At 43.6% G+C, this 27,533-nt stretch overlaps 1 protein-coding gene across 1 annotated transcript in view; it reads left to right on the top strand.

The window, feature by feature from the left end:
• The first annotated feature begins 2,181 nt into the window (after nucleotides 1-2,181).
• The window catches only part of egfra (epidermal growth factor receptor a (erythroblastic leukemia viral (v-erb-b) oncogene homolog, avian)), a 56,710-nt gene continuing 31,358 nt past the window's right edge, over nucleotides 2,182-27,533 (top strand). Inside the window, exons 1-7 of the mRNA XM_076293508.1 lie at nucleotides 2,182-2,430; nucleotides 23,765-23,916; nucleotides 24,113-24,302; nucleotides 24,762-24,893; nucleotides 25,070-25,138; nucleotides 25,312-25,430; nucleotides 26,441-26,582. Coding sequence (XP_076149623.1) covers nucleotides 2,352-2,430; nucleotides 23,765-23,916; nucleotides 24,113-24,302; nucleotides 24,762-24,893; nucleotides 25,070-25,138; nucleotides 25,312-25,430; nucleotides 26,441-26,582 — 883 coding nt within the window. The 5' untranslated portion in view covers nucleotides 2,182-2,351. The remainder of the gene's footprint in view (nucleotides 2,431-23,764; nucleotides 23,917-24,112; nucleotides 24,303-24,761; nucleotides 24,894-25,069; nucleotides 25,139-25,311; nucleotides 25,431-26,440; nucleotides 26,583-27,533) is intronic.

Raw genomic sequence — 27,533 nt, 5'->3', positions numbered from 1 at the left:
TAGCCTGTGTATAGACAAAACATCACTGTTCTGTAGGTTCTTTGACACAATGATGTTAATAATGTTCCATGGCACATACACCTATATCAATCTATCCTAACTGTAATGCAGGGCTGTAGGTCTTACAACCTCATATAACCTGACATAGCTGTCATCTACCAATAACAGATGCAGATAGTATTCAGTTATAGAATTTGTACAAATGACATTTTAAGACATATAATGTATTGATAATACCTCAAAATTACATATACCTCAAACAGGAATTCTAAAATGTTTTGGTTCCACGGACCCAGGGAGAACATTTTCTGAGGACTGATAATCATAACAATTAAGCATCCCATTCACTATTCTGTTTTCTGGTGTGTAATTTGGTCTTTTGTCAACTTTGGATTTTGCATACTTGACATAGTCTGGCTAAAACATTTCTCCACGTTCATCAGCTGCATACGCCAAGCTAAGCAGGGGGTCGTTTCTAGAAAAGTTAGCAACGACGTTGCTCAACCACCATGGTACGACGCAACTTGCGACCAAACAACGACATTTACACCTGTTTCCAGAAAACATCGTACCTGTGTCGCAATTCGCTACCTCCGACGTTCGAACAATGTAGTTCCAACAACGTTGTTGATGATGCAGCGATAGATATCATTGGTGGAAACAGTGGCAACGTGTAATACCCCACCCCTTGAAAATTCTCTGCCACAGCCTATGTTGACATTTTTCTCATTTAAACCGAGTGATTAATGCTGGCATTGTCATTATCATCTGCAAAAATCTAAACCTATAATTGCAAGTATATAAAACATTTTACTGAAGCCGACCAATATGTGCCATTATTTGTGCTAAATATCTATGTTGGAAAAAATATATAGCCTGGATGAATGTCTGGGTATCCCTTAGATTATTAACTATCCCGTGGCTTAACGGCAGCGTGTCGGTGCACTGCGCGCTCGGCCGGAGTTCGCATCCTATCTCTTCTTTTCATCTCTGAGTAAGAGTAGGCCTACGAGACAATAGGTTTTGACCATACATATTTATGTATATAATTACTCTACATCGAGAGACCATAGGTACAATATATCAGTCAAAAACATTTGAATCTACGTGTCACACCAGTTCACCTGCAGGTAGCGAGAAGCAAGAGGAAAATCTCACATCAGAAAATCGAACCTACAACGTTGGGATAATAAGTCATCTGCTTTAGCCACTACACCATTTAGCACTGCTGATGTAAGGGTCTGTGAAGATTATAATAATAAAAGCAAGGCAATACTTAAATTAACATAAATAGCAAGAATGACCCAAGTAGGGGAGTCAGTGTCTTAATCAAAATTAAGCTACAGGATAGATAAATCATTGAGTCACGAGATAAACATCCACTTCGCAAATGTTGGTTAGGCGGTTGTGATTTTTGGTTAGGCGCTCCGGACACCAACAGGAACTACCAAGGAACGACACAAGTGCGACTGCCAAGGGGCAGTAGTTCAAACGACCAAACTTTGCGTCCTTTTTTGCGATTGTGAGTTCGAACTACCTTTTCTAGAAACACCAAATCCAAGAACGATGGAGCGTACTACCAAGGTTGCGACGCAAGTTAGCAAACGATGCTTTCTAGAAACGACCCCCAGAATGGTTCATCGTGACCTTCGTGAGTGAAGTTTTTTTTAAGTTAAACATGAATGTGGGAGCAGACAGTGATCATGAATGATGGATATGCAGTGACTTTGGCTATAAGCTGTTTAAAAGTTCAAGACCCACCTCAACCTGTAGTGTCCCTGTTTATGCGAGATTTTGGCTATCTCAGACTCAGACCACAGATATTAATTTGACCATAACCTTCAACTGACCAGAGTCTAGCTACCCTGATGACCAAGTGAATTTATGCATCTATTTCCATGTAGGGCATCCATTCACTCCAAAGCATCTTGCACAAAGTGACATCGAGCACAGTCACACAAACATGCACAATTACTTTTGGCGAACAATAAACTTTTATGCTCTTATCTTATTCTTATTCTTAATTCACTTATTCTTAATTGACTGCCTGATATACCAAACCGATCTGAAATCACTCGTTTAATGCGCGCTTTACAATAACGTTCCTCCTCCGGGTGACGTCAGATACTCAGTGCCTTATCCCTCTTCAGCCAACAGTTTTCTCACTGCAGGGATTTTCAAGGGAGAAGGCGGAGCTGTCAAAGTTTTCGGTTTAGGGCTACACAAGTTCTGTAAGAAGTCACTACCTTGAATGACACGTTTCGTGAAGTAACAAAAGTAGGCTAATTCAATCGAATACGGGAAAGCATGGAATAACGAATCTCCTTTTCGGGACAAAACAACTAAAAAATATGGCAAAACTAAATCAGATTGGATTCATTGTGATCTTACTGGTTTGCTTGGGTTGTTGTGCTACGCCGGAAAAGAAAGGTAAGCTTGCCTCTAAGGACTGATACATGGGTGTTGGATTCCTTTTGGGAGGTGGGATTTGATCGGAAAGGCAGGCTTGCCACAGTGGTGTCTGTCTGGCGTAGTGTCCGATGTGTGCTCATGCAATTAGTAGTGTGGGAAAGTGTATAAACGGGGATTATTTGAATCAGCACCGGAATTAAACAATTACATTTATAGTCAGTCGTCAGTGGGTTAGTCTAGTCTGTTATTTGTAGGCTACGTTATGTGATCGCATGTCGTTCCCACGTCCTACTTTCGAACTTAACTTTTAGGCGTTGTAGGCTATCCTAAATCGAATGATTGATACTGAAATGGCTCAACGGAGGTTTGTCTAGCGACTCGAATAATATTTCAACTGGGCAATGACAAAAGAATATAGAGAAAGGAGAAAATGAAGTGAAGAGACGAATGATGTAGGTTTGAGGTATGGGTGTTTCGCAATTCACAAAACTTGACATATCCAAAATCAAATTGCTGTCACGCACGTCGTTTAATGAGATAGCAAGCCTATGGTGTTGACCTTATCTCCTTACAGACAAACTGTAGGGCTACATGTAAAATACAATCCTAAATTCCAAAGCCCATCAGTTTATTTAAAACTGTTTTTGACACGTCTCCCTTTTTGCATATTTTTTACTGTATTTTAAAAGTTGCAGTCGCAAGTTTTAAATTGAGCAGTCCAACCCTTCATTTGATATATTTCTATATATTTCTTGAGAGGTTGACCTATTTAAGCTGATGGTTAATAAACTGCCTTGTTCCGCCTGGTCGGAGTAAGGATTGTCCGCCCATGTGTGCTCAGTTGCCAGGGTGGACAGATGGGGTGCCCTGTATCCAGACTATTAGAATAAAAGGCCCTTTGGTGCTGATGAGACAGCTACTCCAAACGGGATGAAGGATGCTCTGCATCTTGACTTTCCTCACTTCAGTAGAACATCACGCGTGTAGCCTACAGTTCTTGACACTTTTTTCAGATGGTGACAAGTTTTCAAAGTCTAGCAGTCTGCACGTCTTGACAATTTGTGGTGTAGTGTAGCCCCATTGTAAAATTAAATTATAATAATAAAATTATAGCTATTTATTTCAGTTATGACAGTCAGAGTCATAATCCCTACTGATTAGAGGAATGCTATTACAATCGGTGCTATCTGATTGTAAAACCTGTTGAATTTAAAAGGCCATGTCAACCCTTTATGCAATACATGTGAAAGAATGCTTCAGTTCTATAGGACACACAAACATGATATGGGTGGTATGCTATTGACATTTTGTCTGTCAGATACTGTAAGGACCTCAGGTATAAATCAAAACAGTACACACTCTCTCTCTCTCTCTCTCTCTCTCTCACTCACTCACTCCCTCACTCGTTCATGCATACCAAAAAAAAACAGACACACCCTTTTCATCTGGCAGATTCTAAATGAAGGAACACTTTCAAGGCATTATCAAGGCTGTTGTTCAAAGTTTTAAAACTGAATTCAAAGTCATTGCACTTAGTTGCACTAGTCAAGCTACCTTCAATGAGTTGCTTACCCAAGTTAAAAATGTAATCCCACTCCCTGTGATCACTAGGCTGAAGTTATTTAATTATAAACCAGCGTGGAACCAGAGAGTATGTGATTTTCTCTCAAATGTTCCACAAGGAAATCTTCCATGGATTCAGTGAAAGGAGGCTAGAAACTGCAATAAAATAGCTTAAAGTCTCACTGAAGAACCCTTTCTGAACTAACCAGTCGTCCATCAGCCTCCAACAAAAACATCTCGGCCTGCATTCTACAAAATCATAACAAGTCTGTTGTGTTTGTGAGACAGATTTCCCAAATATTTCATGAGAGCTAAACAAAACGGACAGCGCCGTGCAGGCCCTGGAATACTGGACAGGAATCCACCGTCTGCACTGTATACGGGTCCAACACACAGCATCTCTGCAGCTTTGGCTTGTGCTGAAGGTTGCGTTGTCCTGTGCCTGTGCTGTAGGTCTCTGCTCCTGAAGCTCCATGTTTGGCATCATACACATATATATATTTTTTTTTTCTTTTTTTTGTGGACAGTGGAAATGTAGTTGCTGTGTTGCTTTGTTTTTTCGTCTTCCTTTGACCAGGGGCTGAAGCAGATGTTCTTGTTATTGCTGGCCACAAGTTATACACAAGTACTACAGCACTAATACATGCCATAAAACAGAACACACAAGCCGTTTGGGCCCAGTCTAATTACCTGGCTTTTTAATGAAGCTAATGATAAACTTTAAGATGTCATGTAGTTTCTTATATTAGAAAGTAGAGTAAAGAACATAATCAGATTGGACTGTGAATATGCCATGAAAAGGTGGTCTGAGAGTTTGATCAAATCTGATTTGTTGCAAAACTCCTGGTGTGCATTTTGTTAATAGATGCTCTGTGCCGGCGCTCAGCGAATATCATTTCAGTAGCATGCGTGTATGAAGGAAGTGGAAATCCATTTCGGGGCTCTATTTCCTCTCCTGATGGTGTGAGGAGCTGGTGGTCCTGCCACAGCATCCTGTGCGGGTCCGTGAATTAATTTCACAGAAAGTTGTTATTCAGAGCCAGGCACTGTGTGTGTGTGCCCTGACTTTTCAACATGACTTTGCATTGTAATGCACTAGGCCTAATATGCTTTTGAGCAATCAGTTCCCACATCAGGCCCACAGGAAGTGGACCCAGTAGGTTGTGCTCTCTTGCATTGCAGATCACTGTAGACTAGTGACAGGTGTAATTTTCATCAGTGTTCATCCTGAATGGAAATAGCAGCGTTCATATTTAATTGAAATTACCGGAACACCCCCTAGACGGGTAATCAGGAGACATTCAATGTTTTCTCTACTGTTCATGGCATCTTTGCTGCCTTTACCGGGCAGGAGGCACATGGCTTGAGCTAAAAGATAACTTAGAACTAGAATAAAGCTGCTGGATCAGAATGTTTGTATTGCATGTCTGTGTTGCAGACAACGTGAAGATCTAGTGTGTGGGTGCAATTTTAACCCTGTGTTTTGTTAAGAGTTAATTGTTTACACTTGCAAAAATCAAAGTTCTTTCTCAAATGCATAACTTAATACCAGGTGTATTATTGAACTGACGCTTGACTAATGCCTGATGGTTTTCTGTCTCCTATCACCCCTGCCCTACGCCCCCCATGCACAGACACACACATCATTTGATTACTGTTTGCATAGAAACTGCGTTCCATCTTTTGCCTGAGCACCTTCTCTAGTTTTATGTTCCCAACGTGACACTCTCCTGCACTCTCCTCCTTCCGTTTGCCCTCCCAGTGGGGTAATTGGTGGCAATCCTCGGTTACCTGGAGGCATCAGTATGTCGGTGAGCCGAGACCACTCCGGGCGCTCTCTCCTCTTCTCACCGGCCTGATGACCTTCCCAGACGAACATCTGCTGAAGCGGTTGGAGCCACCGAAGGTCCAGAGAGCTGATGGGAGCAGTGGACCTCCTGCTTTGATAAGCTATTAAGCAGCACTGTGAAATAAGGACTATGAACGGAGACGAGAACAATGCCGGTTGTTCAGTTGGGTCCAGTAGTTCTGGCCACCACTCTCAGTGTGAGCCGAGTCTTAAATGTAAGCCATATCCTGATATAAGACAGCACAGGCCCCAATGAACTATTTACCAGACACAGAGGGAAAGTTAAACGAGAGCAAGGACGAAGTCAACTTTCAAGCTAATTTGCCTCCTGCCACATTACAGTAGCTTCTGCCTTTGACTCTCTCAAAGGCTTTCTCGTCGGTGAGAATTTTCCAGTATTATTCCAACCTTATAATCCAAGAACAGAAATGAACTGAATTCATCGTTCTTGGTCGGCATTTTGGAGTCTTGTTGTCATCTGAACACAGAAAGACGTCTGCATGAGTGAAACCGCTTTAGGATTTGAAAATCTAGGACTGTCTCCCAAAAATAGTACATTGTTGAAAGGGTGAGAGCTTTGGAGTTTACGGTCTTTCGCTCTTTCCATGATTGAATGGGCCTTTAGGGCCATTTGGTTGTTTGCAGTGGAAACAGAGTTGGCGTCGTTGGAACTGGAAAAAGAAGTTGTCAGTCACATCTCATTAAGTGCACAGCCATTTGAGTCAGTCATATTTTGCACAACCCTCTGTGTATTTTCTGCTTATTACACAGTGGCATTTTGAATGAACATGTTACACTGAACAGAAAAGGGCTGTGTTTATTCTCGCATCCACATCTATGTGCTTATGAATAATCTTACAGCCAAGTCTGCTATAGCCACAATACAAATGACAGGTGTTAACGAAGGCGCTGTTATTTTAAGACCTATAAAAACTGAACCATGGTGTTTATTATTAGGCTAACTGATATGCTTGCCAGGGGTAGATATAGAGAATGTTAATTAATGTTTACTTCATAAACAAGCTTAAGAAACAACCAATCATTTTACAAATCCAAGTAGTAAACACTTATCCAAATATTTAACTACAGTAATGAAGCAAACAATGGCATTCATTTCACAGATGAGCATTGGGAATCTAGTAGTGATGAGGCATACAGTACATGTTTGCCATAATATCCACAGGGGTGAACCATTTTCCTCATACAGAAAGTTGCCTCATGCCACTGTATATGTTACTGCTTTTTTTGCGGGGTTTGTCACCCCAAAGAATGCATTAAAATTTGATGTGTAACCTATATATTCCATATGGAATTTGTTTGACAGGCTAAAGATGCTTCAGGCAAACTCTTCCTTCTGTCTGCATTTCCTCTCTCTCTTTCTCTCTCTCTCAGACACACACACACGTATATACCCTGCGTCAGTCTCACGTCATGTTTCATGTTTAGCCCTACCTGTGTGATTCACAGTGTTTGTTCTTGTTCCTAAGAATTTCGGATGCTGAAACGAGTGTTTCTACATGTGTCTTATGGTATCGGTCTCATTACTCACAGACATATGACATTAATATGAAAACATTTAATCAGTTCTGACCGGTTCCAGCATTTCCATGGAAGTGGTTCTTAATCATGGTGGATGGTGCAATAATGTGCTTCTCTGAGGTTCTCTCATGCACTGCCATCTACCCCTGACTCAATCTTTGGGTATCCTCTCTCTCCCTCCCTTTCTTTCTCTCTCTCTCTCTCTCTACAGATTTCTGACTCATCTTTTCTCCTCTCTTTCCTTTAAAAGGCCATGTTTTCTTCATAGATAACACCTGCCTGGTAGCATAATGTCTCAACCCCCAACATACAGTGCACTCAGCATTCCATATGCACAGGTTGATTGTCAGGTGATGTATATTTTCCAAGCGTCTGCTGAAGGGTCATGCCCCAAAACACCCCTGACACACGGGAAATACAACATACACTGATGTGTGTGTTTATTGTTCATTATCCTCAGATCTGTACAGAATGTAAACAACAAGGGTAAACAACAAACAAGGTCTTATGGTTTTAGAAAATCATGACGTGAGAATCCCAGATAAAATCAAAGGTGTTCTTAAAACACATGACAGGGAGTTAATTAAGAAGGGAGATCAGGGCTGTTGCTGTGTTTTTTGTTTTGTGTTTAAAGGGTAATTTGCCTTGTAAGGAATCTACTGTTGAGAATGCCTCTACTGAAAGACTCTGCCAGAGCTGATCTCATAGATAATCTGCCAAAGGTGTAATTGAAGTATCTAAAAATATAACTGACCCAGCATAAATCTCAGTTTTAGTAAACTGTATTTTCCCACTTGTTGGCTTCATGCTGATAAAGATCATGGATATATTTGGTCCTCGGTCTGGCTTTCCCTGCCGGAGGCATCGCTCTCTCTCTCTCTTCTCTCTCTCTCTCTCACTCTCTCTGTCTCTCCCTACCTTACCTCCACCTTCAAACTGAATCTGTGGTGTGTGTATGTATAAAAAAAGGCACCATTTCCACTTGCCTCCCTTTAACTTTCCTTCACTTTTACTTTTGCTTTACTTTTATTGACTTCCTTGGAAACTTGCGTGTTGAGACAACCAAAGCATCCTAACAGTAAGCCAGGCAAATTATTTTTTTCTGGTCAATAATTTCACCACCGATTACTTATTCAGTGTACTCTGAATTTTAACCGCTTGATGCGGCCATCCATTTATTCCCCATGAAGGAATGTGGCATGAAGTCTCCTTTAATGATTACGATGGACCCAGCTAAGGGTCAGGGTCTGAGCAATCCAGTTGAATACCCAGTGTTTTTCTAAGTTAAACTGATTGTGGCCAGTCTGACATGGCTGGGGCTGATAGACACCAGTATTTGGTCTAGACTCTTATCGTTGTAGCACAGTTTTCCTCATACCCAAGGACAAAAAGAACGAGCTCTCTGTATATGCATCCACTAGTTGTGGAGATTCCTCCTCATGTTCTTGCTGCCACACCTCTCAGTGTAGTTGAATTCCCCTCAAGCTTTTGCAAGAAGGTAAACTAATGAACTTGATGCAAATGTTCAGCACAAATAATGTCAGGCTAACCTCATATTGTAATAGGAAAACAACTGGAAAAGCACACTCCTTAGAGGAGACAGAACGGCAACTGTTGAGAAAAGTCTGTTTGAGAAGCACTGAATGGGGTACTGCCTTTTGCATTAAGCCCCCCCTTTTCCATAGGGTTGTGTACCTACTGTGGTCAGCTCAAGGGCGTAGGTTTGGTCTGAGCTTTGGTGGGGACACTACCCACTAACCCCCCCCCCCCCCCCCCCCCCCAAAAAAAACAAAAAAACACTCAACTCTTTCACCAGCCACTATAGTTATATAAAATGATTAGATATATAAAATGATTAAAATATGTAGGCTACAGTTATGTAGGCTATATTTAACATTTATTTTCTATTTGGTCTGTTATGAAATCATGCCCATTTAAGCACAGCTCAGTTTTAAGAACCTTAAATACATGCATGCTTAGCATTTTGTGAAAAGAAATCATTAAGGCTACATTGACAAACTCTTAACCGTGAGTTGCCTGTATATTCTCTGATTCTAATATTTACAGATATCTAGGCGATAAGCACAGCTCAGTTTTAAGAAATGCAGCGAAAGACCATGTTGAATTTTGCTATAATTTATTTCAAAACCGGATTACTCTGGAACAGCTAACTATACAGGGAAACACAGGAACTATACACCTTTGTGTTTGGTAAGGTCTGCTCTTTATTCTGATATATGGTTTGTCATGTGTTGCGTGAAGAGTGTGTAGATATTCCACCGAGACGAATGGATGTGGAGATGGGCGCAGAGAATAATTATTAGGCTAAATCTCTTGAAGTTATTTTTCTCGCGAACTGTTTATCACAGCAAACAGTGGCTAGCTAGCACCGTTTAAAAGCTGAGAAAAGGCTCTTTCATGTGACACATGTGTGATGAGTAGCCTACTTCTCGAGGAGTTCAACAGAGAAGAATGGGTGAATTTGGACGCACTTCATGCTTGTAGTGAAGTAAAGCTGAAGCGCTGCATGCTGCACAGGAGACTGCAGCTCACTGGTAGTTATTATAGGTAACTTCAAATCAGCGCGATTTACCCTTATAGGCTACTGCACATCACAAGAAATGCGCTGCGCTGTGAGCGCTTTTTTCCCTATTTCAACCTGAATATTGGTGGGGACATTTCAGTCGTAATTTGACATTGGTGTGGACACGTCCTTCGGTCCCCACGCAAATCTACGCCCCTGGGTCAGCTGTGAACCCAGTCATGATCAGGGTTCTTTGTTAAGATGAGAAATTATTATTGTCCTTGTATGCAGCAGCATTCCTTTCTTTGTCTGTGTGTCTGTACCTCTCTCTCTCTCTCTCTCTCTCTCTCTCTCTCTCTCACACTCTCTGTACCCCCCTTCTGTGTGTGTGTGTGTGTGTCCTCCTCCGGCTTGCAGAAAGTCTGAATGTACACTGACATCTCCCTGGCAACCATTACCTGATAGCACAAAAGCGGCATTCTTCCTGGATTTGGGATTGCCTTTTCAACAGGATTAACTTTCAATGGCACCCTTGCCATGCTCTGTTTACCCTTGCATTTGCTAACTCTGTTGTTCTACCCCATTGTCAGTTTTGTGGTCGAGGGCCATTTATAATGGCCGACAAGCTCCTGGCTGTTACCAACCAGAATGTGAGTGGAGTCGCAGGTTGGCGCACAGCTGAGAAACGGCTCAGAGGCATAAAATGACACATCCTGCCCCTCGCAGACGGCCTCTCGTCAAAGGCCGTCTCTGTGTGCTCAGGTCCAGGGTCTTGAGGAGTGGGCGGCTTGGATTTCTCTCTCTCGCCATAGGAAGTTGAATCACGGCTCTCTCTCCCTGGAAGATAATGCGAACCAGCAGTGTGGATTAGGCGAGCAACTTCCGCTAGATAATGAAGAGGGCTTATTTTGTCGACTCAGTTATTAATTACGACTGACTCATGAAGCTCACTCGATTAGAGCTCCCAATAGACAAACTCATAACATCCTCCTTGAGTCACGGAACAGCTTCTCTCTGGACCTGATCATCACTTTCTAAGCAAATTGACCCTTCAGTTCCACAGGCCTGTTAGCAGCCTTGTCTTTCTGTCTTTACTTTTGCCAATGAGAGCTGTGTAGTTGATTTAGTTGGTGTACAAATCTTTGCTAAAGTGTGTTTGTGCACCTGCGTCAGGTGATCTGTAGGGATTGAGGGGGTCGTTTAAGTGGAACAAACCAAAGCATGTGGTATGGATGGCAAGTTAACAATTGAACAGCACTGCCCTCCCAAGAAGGGCTAGTGTTTTATATACTAGGAGGGAAAACAGCCTACCATGTGAATCTCTCTACTCTCTCTACTCTCTCTGTGGTCCAAATGGACTAATTGCATGTGCACATGCAATATAATTAAAAAGCATATTCCAAATGTTTTCCTAAAACATGTGGAAACACTCTCCATGACAGCACACTTTGACACTCTATAATTAACGGTAAGAACCCACACTAATTATTGGTGTTCCACACTGATTGGTGTGTGGAATCACATCTATTCTGTACCTAAATGTACCCCAGTCCTTTTATTAATCATTACTTAAAATAATGCAGTCTTCTGATTGTTATTGTTATTGTTACACTGGAATAATGGGATTGTAGTGAAATTGATCTCAAAGCACAACTCACACCTCTGCCTCTATTGCTCTCTGCACTGAATTCAATTCAACACTCGTTTAAAATATGACACATACAAAATATGATTCTTCTTTTTTACTGCCTTCATTTTTACAGCACCTTTCTCTTGGAAAGGGACGTTTTCACTTGGAGTCAGTTGTGAAATATAATCAGGTGGAGTCCAGAGCTGCACGTTGTAAGGTTGTCCCCTCTAAACCAGGGTCAGTCATTAGTCTCTCTTGAGCTTAGTAACCATACGGATATACTTGCTTGAGTTACACTGGCTGGGTCATACTGTAGAATTAATACATTCTAAATTTGGCCTCTTGTATGATCCCTCTTAAAAAATACAAGAGGGTTGCTGTTTTCTTTTTCGTTATTAATTTTTATTTAAAATGGTACAGTATCTATATGAAAATATAGAATTTGTCCAAACTGATACCACTGTAGTGGAAGATTAGATTCATAGATATTCCATTGCAGAATGTTTCCATGAGTGCGTGCGGATTTGAGAAAAGCTTTTTGTAAAAATGTTGGAAATATCCCTTGTGTATAAATCTGGAAAGAAGCCAGCCGGCCAGATTAACTCCCACACAGAACCAGATATTTTACCCACTGAAGCAAAGCCGCACGTATAGACGACTGCAATCCAGAGCTTCTGAGATTTTAATATCGAAGCTCTTGTTTCAGCATTGAGACGTGATTATCCTTTGGCGAGTAATCACCCGTCCCTGTGTATCAGTGGGTGATTGGGCCAAGCTTAAATGGCCAAAGGGTCAGAGGTCAACTGCCCCAGTTAGGTGATTTTCATAGCGACGGGCCAGAGCTATGCTCGGAATGTACCGAGGGTGTCTACACAGGCGGCTGTTCCTGACACTGTTAGGAGAATCCCTGAGGGGGGTGGGGAGGGGCGAGGGGCTCACTGTTATTATCTCCACACCAATTGACCAAAGCATGTCCCTGCAGATTAACTGATAGAGAGTGCCCTTCCTCCAGCAGCGAGAGGACAGAGTCTGCCCACTGCGTTTTTGTCAATTCACAAGGATGAAGCGGGGAATAATGACAGGCTAGAGGAACTGCACTTAGCGTGTGGCGTGTGGTCAGAGCCTGGCACGTGAGTCACCTGGCTGTTTTATGTTTCACCTCCAGCTGATTTCTGATGCACTCTCTCTCTCTCTCTCTCTCTCTCTCTTCACTGTCAGCTGGCCAGGGGCTGGACTGCTGTGAGAACGCACAGCTCTCGCACGTCACGGCACTCGCACCTGCTTGCTGCAAACGATCTCTTCATGTAGCATCCACCATGCTGTGCAGCTGTGTGGCCCGCCGGGGAAAAAACACACATCCCTCCCCCATCTCGCTCTTCTCTCTATCTCTCTCTTCTCTTTCTCTATCTCCCTTTCTCTCCTTCTCTCTTCCTCTCTACCTCTCTCTTCTGCTCTTGATTTTGGACCGGAGGCCCTCAGGCTGCTGCCATTGGCTCAGTCACTATTTCATCTCCACTGGCCGGGACGGTGGAGAGGCTCGTTGTCGTCGTCACAGGAAATGGCCCGGCAGCTGTGCGGGGAGTGCAACATCTGTTCCGAGGAACAATGTTGATGTCACTGGTGGACGGCATGTGAAAACTGTTTGGTCGTGTTGTTTGGGTTGAGGGGGCCAGAGAGCGGACCTGTTGAAGTGTTGACGCCGGGGCTGCCTGCTGTGTTTAACTCAGACGTGACGCTATGCGCCGCACGGAGCATAGTTTAAAACAACGCCGATGCATGTTTAAAATGCCGTGAGTGCAGCTGAAGGAAACTGAAATGCATTGTATGACGCAGTCCCTCTGTGGGGTGTTGCAAAAAATGAGTCTTTCTCTCATAGAAAGGCAATAGTGGATAACACCAATTTACTCTGACAAAAGGAGATCCTTGAGACTGCTGCTAAATCCTAGGGCAGCTATTGACGCATTAAATAACTATGTATTAACTTCTTTACTTTTATATATATATGTATATATTTATATATATATATATATATATATATATATATATATTTATACATATATGTGCTGGTCCAGAGGCTCAAAAAACTCTTAGCAGTCCGGTTAAAAGATTTCTCCTATAATGTGTAAGGTCAGAAATAGATTGCATTGATAGATGCATTTCAACCAGCAGGCCATACTGTGTGTCCAAAGCAGCACCACTGACACTAGCACCACAGCAGCATACTGGGACATGTCAGCCCATTAGCAGTGACTGTCTCGTACTCATATATTCAGTGTTGGACACTTTTTACTGAAAAATGTCCTGCTATGCTAATGTTTTTTTTTCCATTTCTAATATGCATTGGGCTGCAAACAGACACCCTTTGGGAATATCTCCATGTCTCAGTGAAGTTGCTCATATTTCAGAGCTTGATTTCGTGCCAAGACATTTTTGTGGAGCTACACCCATACACTGGAGATGAAGAGTGCCCCCCACCCCCCTCCCCGTCTCTGTCAGACCCAGATGAGAGACGGGAGACAGACGGCAAGAAGGCCTTTTGTGTGTGTCTGCTGAGGGGGCGTCATTAAAACAACTGGCTTCGGATGTGATGATAACTTCAAACAAGAGCAGCCATTGTTTCGGGATGTGCTGGCTGCCACGCTCTGGGTCCTCTCGTCCGTGGAAAGGATGACTCTCCTCTCTCGAGCACAACAACCTACACAAACATCGTCGGCTCATACTTCCTTTCACTTCCATTTTCATCCCAGCAACTAAAACGGCCCCTCTTCCCACCCCACAGGAGCTTGTGAAGTCACAGAGAGTGTTGTGAAATCGCAGAGAGCGAGAGATGGTCTGCATTAGTTCCTTTTTCCCACTTGGAATTTTCGTAGCATGACCACGCAGCGCCTTGCTGCCGCTGTGCCCCAGACCCGGAGCGCTTGGCCCCGCATTTGCATTTTAGGCATTGCGATCTGATGCGTCATGCACGAGTCTCGGCAGGCCACGTTGGGCGTCACGCTGTGAAACTGTGATTGGACGCAGTGTTAGCACATACGAGGCTGAAGAAAACAGATTCCTTCCCATCCTTCTTTTTCAGACCCTGCAATATTTCATTCTGCGTTTGTGTGGGTGTGTGTGTGTGGATGTGGGTGTATGTTGGTATGCGTTTGTCTAGGTCTGTGTCTGTTTGTACGTGTGCCACTTTGTATGTGTGTGCCTGTGTGTGTGTGTGTGTGTGTGTGTGTGCACGTGTGTACGTGTCAGTGTGCATGCATGTGTGCCAGTGTGTGCTAGAGGAGGAAACTATTCATCACTGGGCCCAGAATGGGCCCTGCTGGCTGCGTAGTAATGCGTAAAACAGAGTGTAACGGTGAGTAAGAGATGACTAACTGAAACAGCCTACGGACTGAAACCCCAGCCCTGCACTGAGCCTTACCTTCCCTGAGCTCATTTAAAGACGGCCGAGCCTGGCGCCCCCGTCATCAGGATCCTGTTTTTACTATTTTAGAGCCACTCAGATGCCACGAAACCAGAGCTATTTAACCCCTGCTGCCTTGTGCACAAAGACACAGATTGCCAAAGAGTCTATCTGCAGTACCGGTATAGAGTGAGTGGCCATACAAACATGGCTAGATGGTTATAGGCGGGAGATGTCATTCCTCTGTTTATCCTCTGAAGGTCTGTAGCAGGGTAAGGGTTGGGAAAGCGTGGGTCAGTAGGGGATTCCCAAATCCAGCTGCTTTGTATTCCCGCCTGGAATCATGTGTGAAATGTGTGGGTTTTTCAGACTGCGGTGCACCCGTTTCATTTTTTTCCCCCGCCATCCTTTTATTGCATAGTAAGGAGGATGTCTCAAACGGGAAAAGGACACAGCAGTTTGCCTTCCCTAGAATCCCTACCCACTCACTCTTTCTCTCTCTCTTTCTCTCTCTCTCTCACTCACTCACTCATTCTTTCAGTCACAAGCTCGCTCTCTCCCCAGACAGACTCTCTTTCCTGTGTGAATGATGAAGTGGTGTTGTATGCAGGACCGCTGGCAGTGGGACTGAGGGCTTCTCCTTTGAAGCATGAGACGTTGCTGCTTGAAGGAAAAATATGTGTGTGTGTTTCCCCCCCACTTCACATATGCGCATGTCAAAGCATTTTTTGAAGAGCCTGTGTGTGTGTTTTTTTTTAAGGAATGTAAAATATGGTCTGTGCAATGACAGATTTCCTGGTATGAGCAAAGCATATAAAGATAGTGTGTAGTCGTGTGTGTGTGTGTGTGTGTGTGTGTGTGTGTGTGTATGGTTAGGTGTGTGTGTGTGTGTGTGTGGTTAGGTGTGTGTGTGTGGTGTGTGTGTGTGGTTAGGTACTGTATGTGTGTGTGTGTGTGGTTAGGTGTGTGTGTGTGTGTGTGTGTGTGTGTGTGTGTGTGTAGTTAGGTGTGTGTGTGTGTGGTTAGGTGTGTTTGTGTGTGTGTCAAGTTAGGTGTGTGTGTGTGTGTGTGTATGTATGTGTGTGTTTGTGTGTCTGTGTGTGTGTCTGTGTGTGTGTGTGTGCGTGCTGGGGGTTGGGTGTCGTGGGGGCTTGAGGGACTCTCATTCTGAAGGTCTGCCTCTAGCTCCGACCCACCCAGCACCTCCTGATGACCACGCAGCCGATCAGTGCGCGCTGGGAGGGAAGCGCCCGTGGGAGCCTGCTGAACAGTGCCCAGAGGAGCCAAACACTGGCCCACTCACAGCCATGACTGCACTCTGAAGCATCCTTGCCATAACACCTCCGATGGGAAGAGTGCAGAGTCAAAGGCTCTCTTCCTGTCCCCCCCCATCTCTCTCTCTCTCACACACACACACACACACCTACACAAATCCCCTGGACCCAGCTAGCATGTTCTCTAACAACTTCCCCAGTGGCATATATAGTGCCATGGGATATTTTTCTGATGAGTGAGGGTTGTTTATTGCCATTGAGTGCTTCTGAGTCTCGCCATCATGACCCTCTTGCAGTCCTTTACGCAGCCAGGAGGGATGTGGCAGAGGTATTTCTACAGGGGTCGGAGAATAGCCTTTTACTCAACAGCTGTGTCATGATGCAAGCATACATTTATGGAAGGAAAACAAGGTAGCACCTGATAAAACAGAACCTCACACCTGCTGTCAGTGTGTGAAAGATGACCTTTTAACAGCTAAGAAATACACTTCCAGCATGTTGACCTTCATATGCCATAGTCCACTGTGTTGTCCAAACGACTATCATGCTATGTTCAGTTTTTATATATGGACTAAGAAGTAATTTGCCATCATAAAATGTCTTGACTTTACAAAGACGTTCATCTCCATTTTCGTAGCAGAAGTGCTGGTTTATATTTTATACAATACCACAATACATCTTAATAAGCTTGCATCAATTATCTGTTGTGTATATGTGCATTAATAGATAGTCATTGATAGCTGAATTGTTGAACCACTGTAGCACTGTTCCTTATGGTGCACAACACCATTCAATTAAGTGAATGCAATAATTATACAGTCCTGCTATAATGAAGAAAGGATTTGTCTCTCTGGAGCCGAGGAAGAAAATTTTCATGTGATAGTGTAATTGATACTATTCATGCTGAGAGGCCTATGCATTCACTTGTACATGGCTCCATTGCTGGTAGAATAGCAAGTCTGTGTGCATCTGGTAAACTCTGAATGCTGAATATATCGTGAAATCAACATGCCACCACTGCCAGAAGACAGACAAAGCCTAGCAGTAGCCGGCCACTGGGCTAACTTTAGCCTTACGGGCAGTGTTTGCGCGGCCCTTTTGACCAACATTCCTCTTAAGGCTCTGAATAAACACTGCCAAACTGCAACATCGAGTGTCTGCAGATAACCTGCTGATGGAAAGACCCGAGGTTCTCCACAAGGAGCAAACATGACCATTCTTACCCCTCGCTCTCTCCTCTCCTTGCAGGGAAATAACTTAAAAGGTAAAGGAGCTCGTCTACATTCACTGTCTGTCCACTGTTAAAACAAGACATTAGTGTGAATATTAGATACAAATGTAAAGGAAAAAACCTATAGATAGATAGATAGATAGATACTTTATTGATCCCCAGGGGAAATTCAAGAATAGGCTAGAATGTATGGATATGTACACATAGAAGGCCTACTGTTGTTTCAGGACTGGCTTGGATCGCCTCATATGTTGCTCATTGAAGTTTGAAGCTCTTTAGAAAATGCCACTCCCTGTTCTCATGTTGGCCATACATTACAGTGTGTGGAGGCAGCAGCAGTGGGCTGGTGATTGCGTGCTCCGCCGGGCTGTTTCAGCAAGACGGGAATTACGCAGCTGTGTCATAAGGTGTGTCAAACACTCCCATGGTCTGTATCACAGATGAGCAACAAGGATGCCTGGGCTACAGAATTGTGAAATGAGTTATCACTGCTCTTGGTCAATTCTCTTATCAAAACCTTTATGGGAGATGAGTGAGTGTGTCAGATTCACGTAACAAGGTTTCCCCACACTTTCACCTCCCCACATTAGTCAGCCGCAGCATGCTTGATTTATTGTGTTGTTTATAAATTGGTGTTAAAACTTAACCAGGAAGTGGGGAGGATTGAAAGGAACCACTTTACCATTGGAGTGTTTCTTTTCTTTTCTTTTTTGTTTAACTCCGGGCTTCCTCAAGTGCTTCCTTCAGTTGAAGATTAAATTAGCCTTGAGGAGGGCCACTGGGTCTCCTCTGCATCTGGCCCCAGGAACACACGTGGCCCACCCTCCCAGCGCCAGCACCCCTCACGCCCCCGTCAGCCTCCCCAGAGCCCGCTCACATCTGGCTTTGCACCGTGGTTCTTTGACCGGGGCCCCATACCAGGAACTTCCTGCAATGTCAGAGGGGGCCATGCTGGGGAGGGAGAGAGAGAGAGAGAGAGGACATCCTCCTCCTCCTCTCCTTCACCCCCTATCCCCCCTTCATTTGATGTACCCTGAGACCCCTTCTCCCAGCGGTCCCGTAGATTCTCCCACACAGAGGAGGAAGTGATCTCAAATTCAGCAAGAAAAGAGCAAGACCAACTTGAATTCAATCTCGCTACCTTGAAGCTCAGAAGAATCTCATTACTGCGCGTCTATGTGTTTGTGAATATTTATCTTGTAGCGGGCCTTGTGCGCCTCGCTTGAAACAATGCTGAAGGATGCTGTGTGTGTCCGCCTGTCCCTCCTTGGACTGTTTGGACTTAGTGGGAGAGGGAAGCGTGGGCTGAATGCACAGGAAGTACTGAGGAAGTTCTTTATTTTCCTTGCTAGCCGATAGCGGGCCTTTGAGATTTGCTGCGATGCTCTGGAAAACGGAGTTAAAGGACACTAAGAAGCATCACAGACTTTGTTCTGGTTCCAAAATGGAAGAGCCAGGCCAAGCTGCAAGTCCTTCCCAAATAAAACCAACAAAATAAAGCAAAAAACCCCCATCTGTTTTGTCTACTTGTGCGCTGAAACACTATTTGCTAGAGCTGTGTGGTGCATCACTTAAAGCTGAAAGCTGGGCACTCACCAGCTGGGTCGCCTTCTCTTTGTTTCTGTGTAGTCATGGCAAAGAGAACTGGGCAATTGTTCACCTCTCAAACGGAAGCCTTAATATGGACATTCATATGACATTGATTTTTTTTTGCTGTTGTTGCAAAGGAAATGGCTTGCTTATGCAATATATAATGCCCTTTTATTGTTGAGAGGGGGAAAATAAATTAAAAAAAAATCAGTTATACACACCGCTTCCTTCTAATCATGGATACATTTTCCACTAACCAGATTAATCCACTCTGGCTGGAGGCTAATGTTATTGCAGGCTGTAAAAGAGGGGAAGAGGCCAGACATGGCCATGTGTGTCCTGTGGACCATCAGTCACCCATCAGCAGCACCATCTCAGGGCCACCATCATCCCATCTCAGGAGCCCCAGTGGCCAGGCTTCAGGCCATAGGCTACAGATCTCATGTCTGCTCAAATATTTTTGATCATAATCAGCCCCGCCAAGTGCTACACCTCCACTCTCTTTGATTATGTGGTGTCCGAAGTACAAGTATGCCTTGAGACGTGCATTAGAACACTCATACGCCCATTTTCAGAACCATTTCTTCCATGGTGCTGTCGATGAAATTTGACCGCAGAGCAAAACCATTCATTGTGCTCCTTTTTTGTCCCTGCAGCCAGTGCTTTTGTGGTGTGGTAATGCTGAAAGCCTGTTGAGATTATCCTTCCCACGCCCTCTTATCAGAAGCCTCTTGAAGCGCCACGCGTTCACACAAACATTGCTCCACGTGCATGGGAGGGAATGTTCTGTACCTGTAGTCAGATACCTGCTATTGTCTCACACTTGCTATTACATCACAGGAAGAGAGAGAGAGAGGGCAGTGCAGGCACTCTAAGAGGGCAATCCGGTCCAGCCCATACCTGTGTCACCCTGGCAGCCTGCCCAGTGAGTTGACAGAACATCTGGTGGAAGTGCAGCATTCAGGCAGGCTTTTATGACCATACGCAGGTAGAGTTTATATGAGGTGCGCCTGGCACTCCAGTCATGCTGACCTCATCTCTCAAGTGACATGCCAACTGAATAAGCACATGTGTATCTGTCTGCTTGTGTGTGTGTGTGAGTGTGTCTGTGTATACTAGTGATGGGGACGAGACCGCCTATGCCGAGTCCGAGTCAAGACCGAGTCTTTGAAGGGTCGAGACCGAGTCTGTTGGTTTCCAAATACAGTTGAGTCCGAGTCAAGACCGAGTCTTTGAGGAAGCAAGTCCGAGTCGAGACTGAGTCCTTTAGGAGTCGAGACCGAGTCGAGACCAAGACCATAAAAACATGTCAGTTTTCATATTCATAATTTAATATCACCCCAGTTAATAATCAACCATTAGGCCTACAGACTAAGCTAGATTGGGAATTGTCTAGAGGAGCAGTCTTAACGTCTTAATATGGACTATGCTGACCTACATACACTCACCGGCAGCAGAGCCATAGAGATAAATAAACGGCTCTGACGGCAGTATCTTTGCATTGCACTATGGGATGTCATTTTTAAATAATGCCGGTCAACATTGCATTTTATTATTATTGTTGTTATGTGTTGTGTGTTTTTTTTATATGAACATAAAAAATGCGTTGGTCTCGAGGACTCGGTCTGAAATTACGAGTCTTTCTCCTCCCACTGTGGTCCGAGACCGAGTCAAGACCGAGTCTTTGAAGGAACGAGTCCGAGACGAGACCAAGAAAGCAGAAATTGGTCTCGAGACCGGTCTCGAGTCCTACATCTCTAGTGTATACATGTGCATTTCATGGTAAATTTCTTTTGAGGGGTTAGATATTGTTTCAACGAAACTGTGTTGCGTGAAATTGTCCTTAAGTTCCCCAGTTTTCTACACCATGCAGAATGATTTCAGATTCCTTACTTTTAGGATACCTTCTTCTACATCAGCACTTCATTTACAGAACATCCGCATCATTATCTCCTGTCTAGACTGTTATCTACTACATACATCTACTGATATTCTAGCAATTATGACGCGTTCCTTTGTGTGTTTATGCACAGACACATATCCCCAGGCACTTCATACCATTAGGAATATCTGCATTTAATTAAACAGCATGTGCATATTTCTTCTGTGATTCATAGGAACAGCACACGCTGTCACTGACAATTGCTTTCCATATAGTCCAAGCCTGGACTGGTTATGGACCAACCCTAGATAGCCGCTGGAGGGACTTTACTCGGCCAAGCCTTTGTTCCTGTGGTGTCGGGAAACAGGAAATGAGTAACTAGTGCTCATTAGAGCTCTACTGTTTATGAATTCATCCTCCTTGGAGCATGAGAGGTTGCCTGCACCATAGATATGGCTTTGTTATAGTGACAGCCTATTGTAAACATGCACAATACAGGGTTGGCTCAACCCTTCAGTGGAAACACATTTATGATTTAACCCATGATACTACATTATCAATAAAATAAAAGAAAACTCTGCTTTATTGCTCACACTCGTTTTTGGAGACCTGGTTTGTCACATGGTTTCTGTTGTGAATCGTTTGTTTTGCGTCACCTGTGTGATGGTGCAGGAACTAATCAGAGTTAATTAAATCTCAGCCTGTGCACTAATTAAAATGGGCAGCTCAGGGCTGTAGCTTGTCTCCAGTACCTGGCGTCTGGACAAGGTGCATTTACTCGCTATAGTCTCAACAGGCTGAGATTAATGAGAAGTGGAGAGAGAGAGAGATGGAAAGAAAGAGAGATTGGCAGATGTTCTTTCCTCCTACCTCTAACCTCTTTGGTCTTGTCCAAGGTAATGAAGTAAAATAGAAATCCAGAGAATTACACAGGTGGGAGGCAGGATGTGGGCTGGCTCCCTGTCACCAGCAAATGAAAAATGCAGGCTGCCATTTCAGTTGAACAAAACCATTTGGGTCCCAAGACCACTGCACTTCCCATTTACAATAGTTTTTACATACATTTGTTTTACTGGGTTGATAAGGAAGAACCAACATGCAGCTTCTGCATATGCCTGAGAATGTGGATCAAGTCACAAACGTGAGTTTCCAGTGAATCCACTCTGAATCTCGGTGCAGTTTAGCCTCTTTCGTCAAGAGCCGACATTTCCGTCAAGAATGCTAACAAGCCTTGACAACTAGAAGAGAAGACAAACAAAATCATTGTTTGTGTTACAGTATGATCATGGCACATAACAGCACTTGTATCCGTCATGTTTCTGAAAGGCCAGAGCAGACTGTAAGACTAAAACATAAATACGTGTTCATCATTTTGCAACTTAGTCTTAAGCAGGTGATTTTATAGTAAAGGGGATGCTATGTATCAGGTGGTGACTCAGAATTAATGTGCCACGACAAGACTTTTTCTGTGGATCTGAACTTGTTAGGCCAGCTGTTTTGTCGTTTTGCTTATTTTATGATTCTATCCTAAACACACTCTGTTTCTGTCTGTCTTCATAATGCTGCATCTCTTAAAACACATTACTCACTGAAAAATGTAGATTTGATGATCCAGGTAATTTGCTGTGTATTTTTAAGTAGCTTCATTGTTTCCCAAAAGTGACAAAGGACCTTGGGAACAATGGTACTTCTGTTGAGACGGTTTAGATGTGTTTGCCGACAACAGACAGCCGCAATTTTCTCTCAAATGACATAATTATGGCTTACCGGTAATTATCTTATATCTTCTCTGCCATCAAAAGGTATTGCATGAACAAAGTTTTTCTATTGTGTTATTCAGAAAAGTGGGCTTTGATAAAGATGCTGTGGTTAATTTGCTCTAAGCTGTAGTTTCATTTGATATCCAGCAGGGTTGTGCACAATTCGAATTACAATTCTGCTTCTTGTTTGCTACCTCAATTGAAATGCAAGTGAAATTCAAGAATTGAATTGGAATTTAAGAGCCAGTTTCAATTTAATTCTGGAATTTTGCACAAGCCTGATATCTAGCATATCATTCTACTAATATCAATCTGTTTGTCTTTGCCTCTTTTGATTTGATTTTTTTTTTCTAATAGTCAGGATTAACCCAAAATATACTGGTTAATGTAGATGGAATGCCTTCTAGATTGTCAAAGCATATTAGAACTAACAAAAGAACATAGCAGTACACTCAGAGTAACTAAATAGAGCATCTATGGGAGTTTTCAGCAGATATGTACACACTTCAAACCCAGAATGGCTGAGGGACACTGTGTGATGTAACACAATCAGAGCAAGCCAACTCAAACCCAATCTTGTTTCATCTTTCCAGTTTTTTTTCTGGATTCTAGTCAGTGTCTTATATCAGTGCAGTTATCTGCATAGTCCTAACCGAACCTTGGAGTTCTCAGTTTTTCCTGTCAGTGGTGCAACATTCTGGGTCCATGGAGTGTAGCTGTATTCATTTTATTTATCTTGGCCCAAAACAGACTCTTTCCACTGCACTGAAGTCTAGTTCAAACAAACGCCTACCATTTTAGTGAGCTTCAGTGAATCTAAATCCAGGTTCACATTTGCTGTCATGGTTTTTATGTGGACTGGATGTTATGTGTTCCCGTGACTTTTTTGTGAAACATCTTTCCATGTCTGTACCAGTAGCAGAACAGTAGCAGAAATATAAATTGCCAGAAGCTAGTTGTCGAACTGTGATGTCTGTAGTGACAGACATGCAGTCTCAAACCTGTAAGAAGCAATACAGTTCTCATTTTGTGACTTATATTTGAATATTAGTTTTCATGAAAGCATTGAGTGCACTGCACACACTGACTGATTTCCTTTCTCTCCCCATGCAGTATGTCAAGGTTCAAACAACAAACTGACGCTCTTGGGCACACATGATGATCACTACCAAAACCTGGTAAAAATGTACAGTAACTGCACTGTAGTCCTGGAGAACCTGGAGATCACCTATACCTCCGACCAGCATGACCTGTCCTTCCTAAAGGTGAGATGTCACTCAACCAGCAAGAGCTATTTTTTTATAGTGCACTAAATAAATGTTTATCTGTTATACCTACATGCAGTGCTAGTGAAAATTGAAACGTGTGTGTTCGAAAGATGTAAGCATTGAATGCAAGAGATGTGCTTTGTGATGTTATTTCTGTGAAGTTTATTCCCCTCGTGAACATCCTTTCTCACAGAATATTCAGGAGGTTGGAGGCTATGTTCTGATTGCCATCAACACGGCTACCAAGATACCGCTGGACAACCTGCACATCATCCGAGGCCACACCCTCTACAATGACGAGTTTGCTCTGGCAGTGCTGTCCAACTGTAACAAAGGCACCAACGCCTCCGTGACCAGGGAGCTTCACCTCGGAAACCTCACAGGTGAGACCTCACAGGTGAAACCATACAGGTGAGACCTCCACAGGCCCTCCGATATACTGACACCTGACTAGCCAGCATGCCCTTACACCTGACTTACAGTACATCCCCAAATGATGCATCATTCATTTAGTCAAATCCACATGCTAAATTGAATGCAGTGGAATAATGAAGATTCAGTGTCTTGTTAGATAGACTAATTTAATGAAGTCATTAGCATAGTTACAGTATGTCACTGGCTTGGTCACACAGTCAGTCCGTGTTAGCCATCTTACGAGGCTTACAATCACATCTGGTCTGTTGGTGTGTGCAATGGGGCAAAAATCTCCATCTTTGTGTCAGGTTACAGTGGCCTGCTTTGTGGCATACTTGCTCAGGCTGATACTCACAGATGTGTCCGTGGAAGAGGAGGAAGTGAGGGATTAGCAATCAGACTTTTGGTGTTCGCTTTCACGTTCACAGAAATTATCAATGGAGGTGTGAAGTTCTCTCACAACTGCCTCTGCAATGTGGAGACGATACAGTGGGCGGACATTCTGAACATGAAGAAAAATCCCAGTATGGACCTCCCTACTCCGAAATATGACAAATACTGTGAGTATTCATATGCCTTGTTTATCAACTGGTGCTTAAATTAAGTTGATTGCCGCTTAAGAAAGCTTTGTTTCATAAAGACATCGGTGGGTACATTCATCATAAACTATGTATATAGACAAGAAATAGGTACCTATTGACTGTAAGATGCATAACATTTTGTTTTTTACCTGTAGGTAAAAAGTGTGATCCAAGCTGCCCTAATGGATCTTGTTGGGCTCCAGGTTACAAAAATTGCCAGACGTGTAAGTCACTTTAATATAGCATAGATCTTGCCAGAAAGATCCTGTGAAATGACAACTCGCTGCTTCTGCCTGTTATCTGATTAAAAAGAAGAGACTCACCACATGCCTTAGCCAGCTGACTACATCTCATCTTCTCCATGTCGTCTCTCTCCTGCTTTGTGTCGCTCCCGCAGTAACCAAGACGATCTGTGCGGATCAGTGCTCGGGCCGCTGCAAAGGGCCCCGGCCTATTGACTGCTGTAACGAGTACTGCGCAGCAGGCTGCACCGGACCCCGGCCCACCGACTGCCTGGTGAGCCTCCCAGCCGGCCAACTGACTGACCAGCCCCAGAGCTGGGTCAGCCGCAAGTCTCCGAGCTGTAATGTGAAACAGCTGTGCTCATGCAGCCAGCTCTTTAATTAGTGTAGTTTGATTTGTAGTCTGATGTGCTGACTTGGGATGTCTTATGTGAGCTTGTATTTCTTAGATTTGTAAGTGTCTCCAGTGTTGCACTGAAGCTTGCCAGCCAGCCAGGAATATGTTTTTCAGTTTAATGTATACCGGTATTATTTTTTCCTATTTCATGTACATTTGTGTTTCAAGTGTAGCATGTGAACTAGCTGTAATATTGTTGCCTGTAATATCATTGTGTTACCATACAGCTATATAAAGAGGTAACATTGCATGTGCATCTGCATTATAATGGAAAGTCTTTGAAAAATCTCCATTATTTACTGATATCTAACAATTTAACAGACATTTAGGGCCATAATTTACAACAAGCAAAGTTCTCATGCATGAACTATAACTATTGTTTGGCTTGTTGGAGCATTGAGCTGACTCATCAGTGTTTGTGGTTAAGGTCTTGTCAACGGTGTTACATTAGCTTGTCAACAGTGTTAAATTAGTTAAATTAACATTTTAATTTACCTAGTTATTAAAGCTATTAAAGCTATTTATTAGCTTTAGTTTTACGACTTTGCACTTTCTTGCAAACTTTGCACATCCTTGCACATCCTACAAATGAGTGTGTGTGATTGAATGGGCCTGTGGGTGTGTGTGTGTGTGTGTGTGTGTGTGTGTGTGTGTGTGTGTGTGTGTGTGTATGTGCGCGCGTGTGTAAAAGTTATATGCGGAATCACATTGACCGTGTGACTTCAGATGCCAGTAAATTGGCATGTCACAGACGACCAGACTTTCCTCAGAGGCGATCGCTGATGATGGGCCTTTGGTGGGTGCTGTGCTGGAAGTGAAAGCCTTACTAACAGACTGCTGCAGCTCGCTGGGTGTGTGTCTAAGCTAGTTGGTTGTCTCCCCTGCAGGCTTGCAGAAATTTCTCAGAAGACGGGACGTGTAAGGAGTCCTGCCCCCCCCTCATGATCTACGACAGCACTCTGCACCAGCTGGTCCCCAATCCATACGGGAAGTACAGCTTTGGAGCCACCTGTGTGAAAAAATGCCCACGTAAGGAGTCAGCCTGCGCAACCTTTTCTAGATCCCTGCTCATTTCATCCCTGCTCATTTCATCTCATGTTATCATGTTCAGGCATGTCCCCACGTAAGGAGTCAGCCTGCGCAACCTTTTCTAGATCCCTGCTCATTTCATCCCTGCTCATTTCATCTCATGTTATCATGTTCAGGCATGTCCCCACGTAAGGAGTCAGCCTGCGCAACCTTTTCTAGATCCCTGCTCATTTCATCCCTGCTCATTTCATCTCATGTTATCATGTTCAGGCATGTCCCCACGTAAGGAGTCAGCCTGCGCAACCTTTTCTAGATCCCTGCTCATTTCATCCCTGCTCATTTCATCTCATGTTATCATGTTCAGGCATGTCCCCACGTAAGGAGTCAGCCTGCGCAACCTTTTCTAGATCCCTGCTCATTTCATCCCTGCTCATTTCATCTCATGTTATCATGTTCAGGCATGTCCCCACGTAAGGAGTCAGCCTGCGCAACCTTTTCTAGATCCCTGCTCATTTCATCCCTGCTCATTTCATCTCATGTTATCATGTTCAGGCATGTCCCCACGTAAGGAGTCAGCCTGCGCAACCTTTTCTAGATCCCTGCTCATTTCATCCCTGCTCATTTCATCTCATGTTATCATGTTCAGGCATGTCCCCACGTAAGGAGTCAGCCTGCGCAACCTTTTCTAGATCCCTGCTCATTTCATCCCTGCTCATTTCATCTCATGTTATCATGTTCAGGCATGTCCCCACGTAAGGAGTCAGCCTGCGCAACCTTTTCTAGATCCCTGCTCATTTCATCCCTGCTCATTTCATCTCATGTTATCATGTTCAGGCATGTCCCCACGTAAGGAGTCAGCCTGCGCAACCTTTTTCTAGATCCCTGTTCATTTCATCCCTGTTCATTTCATCTCATGTTATCATGTTCAGGCATGTCCCCAAATATTTATGT

Source organism: Alosa pseudoharengus, unplaced genomic scaffold (genome assembly GCF_046254945.1).
Source record: "Alosa pseudoharengus isolate Yale_2024_CS ecotype anadromous, Long Island Sound unplaced genomic scaffold, YU_APseudo_1.1 YU_APseudo_1.1_scf_2, whole genome shotgun sequence".
Lineage (NCBI taxonomy): Eukaryota > Metazoa > Chordata > Actinopteri > Clupeiformes > Clupeidae > Alosa > Alosa pseudoharengus.
This window is presented reverse-complemented; position numbering and strand designations above follow the sequence as displayed.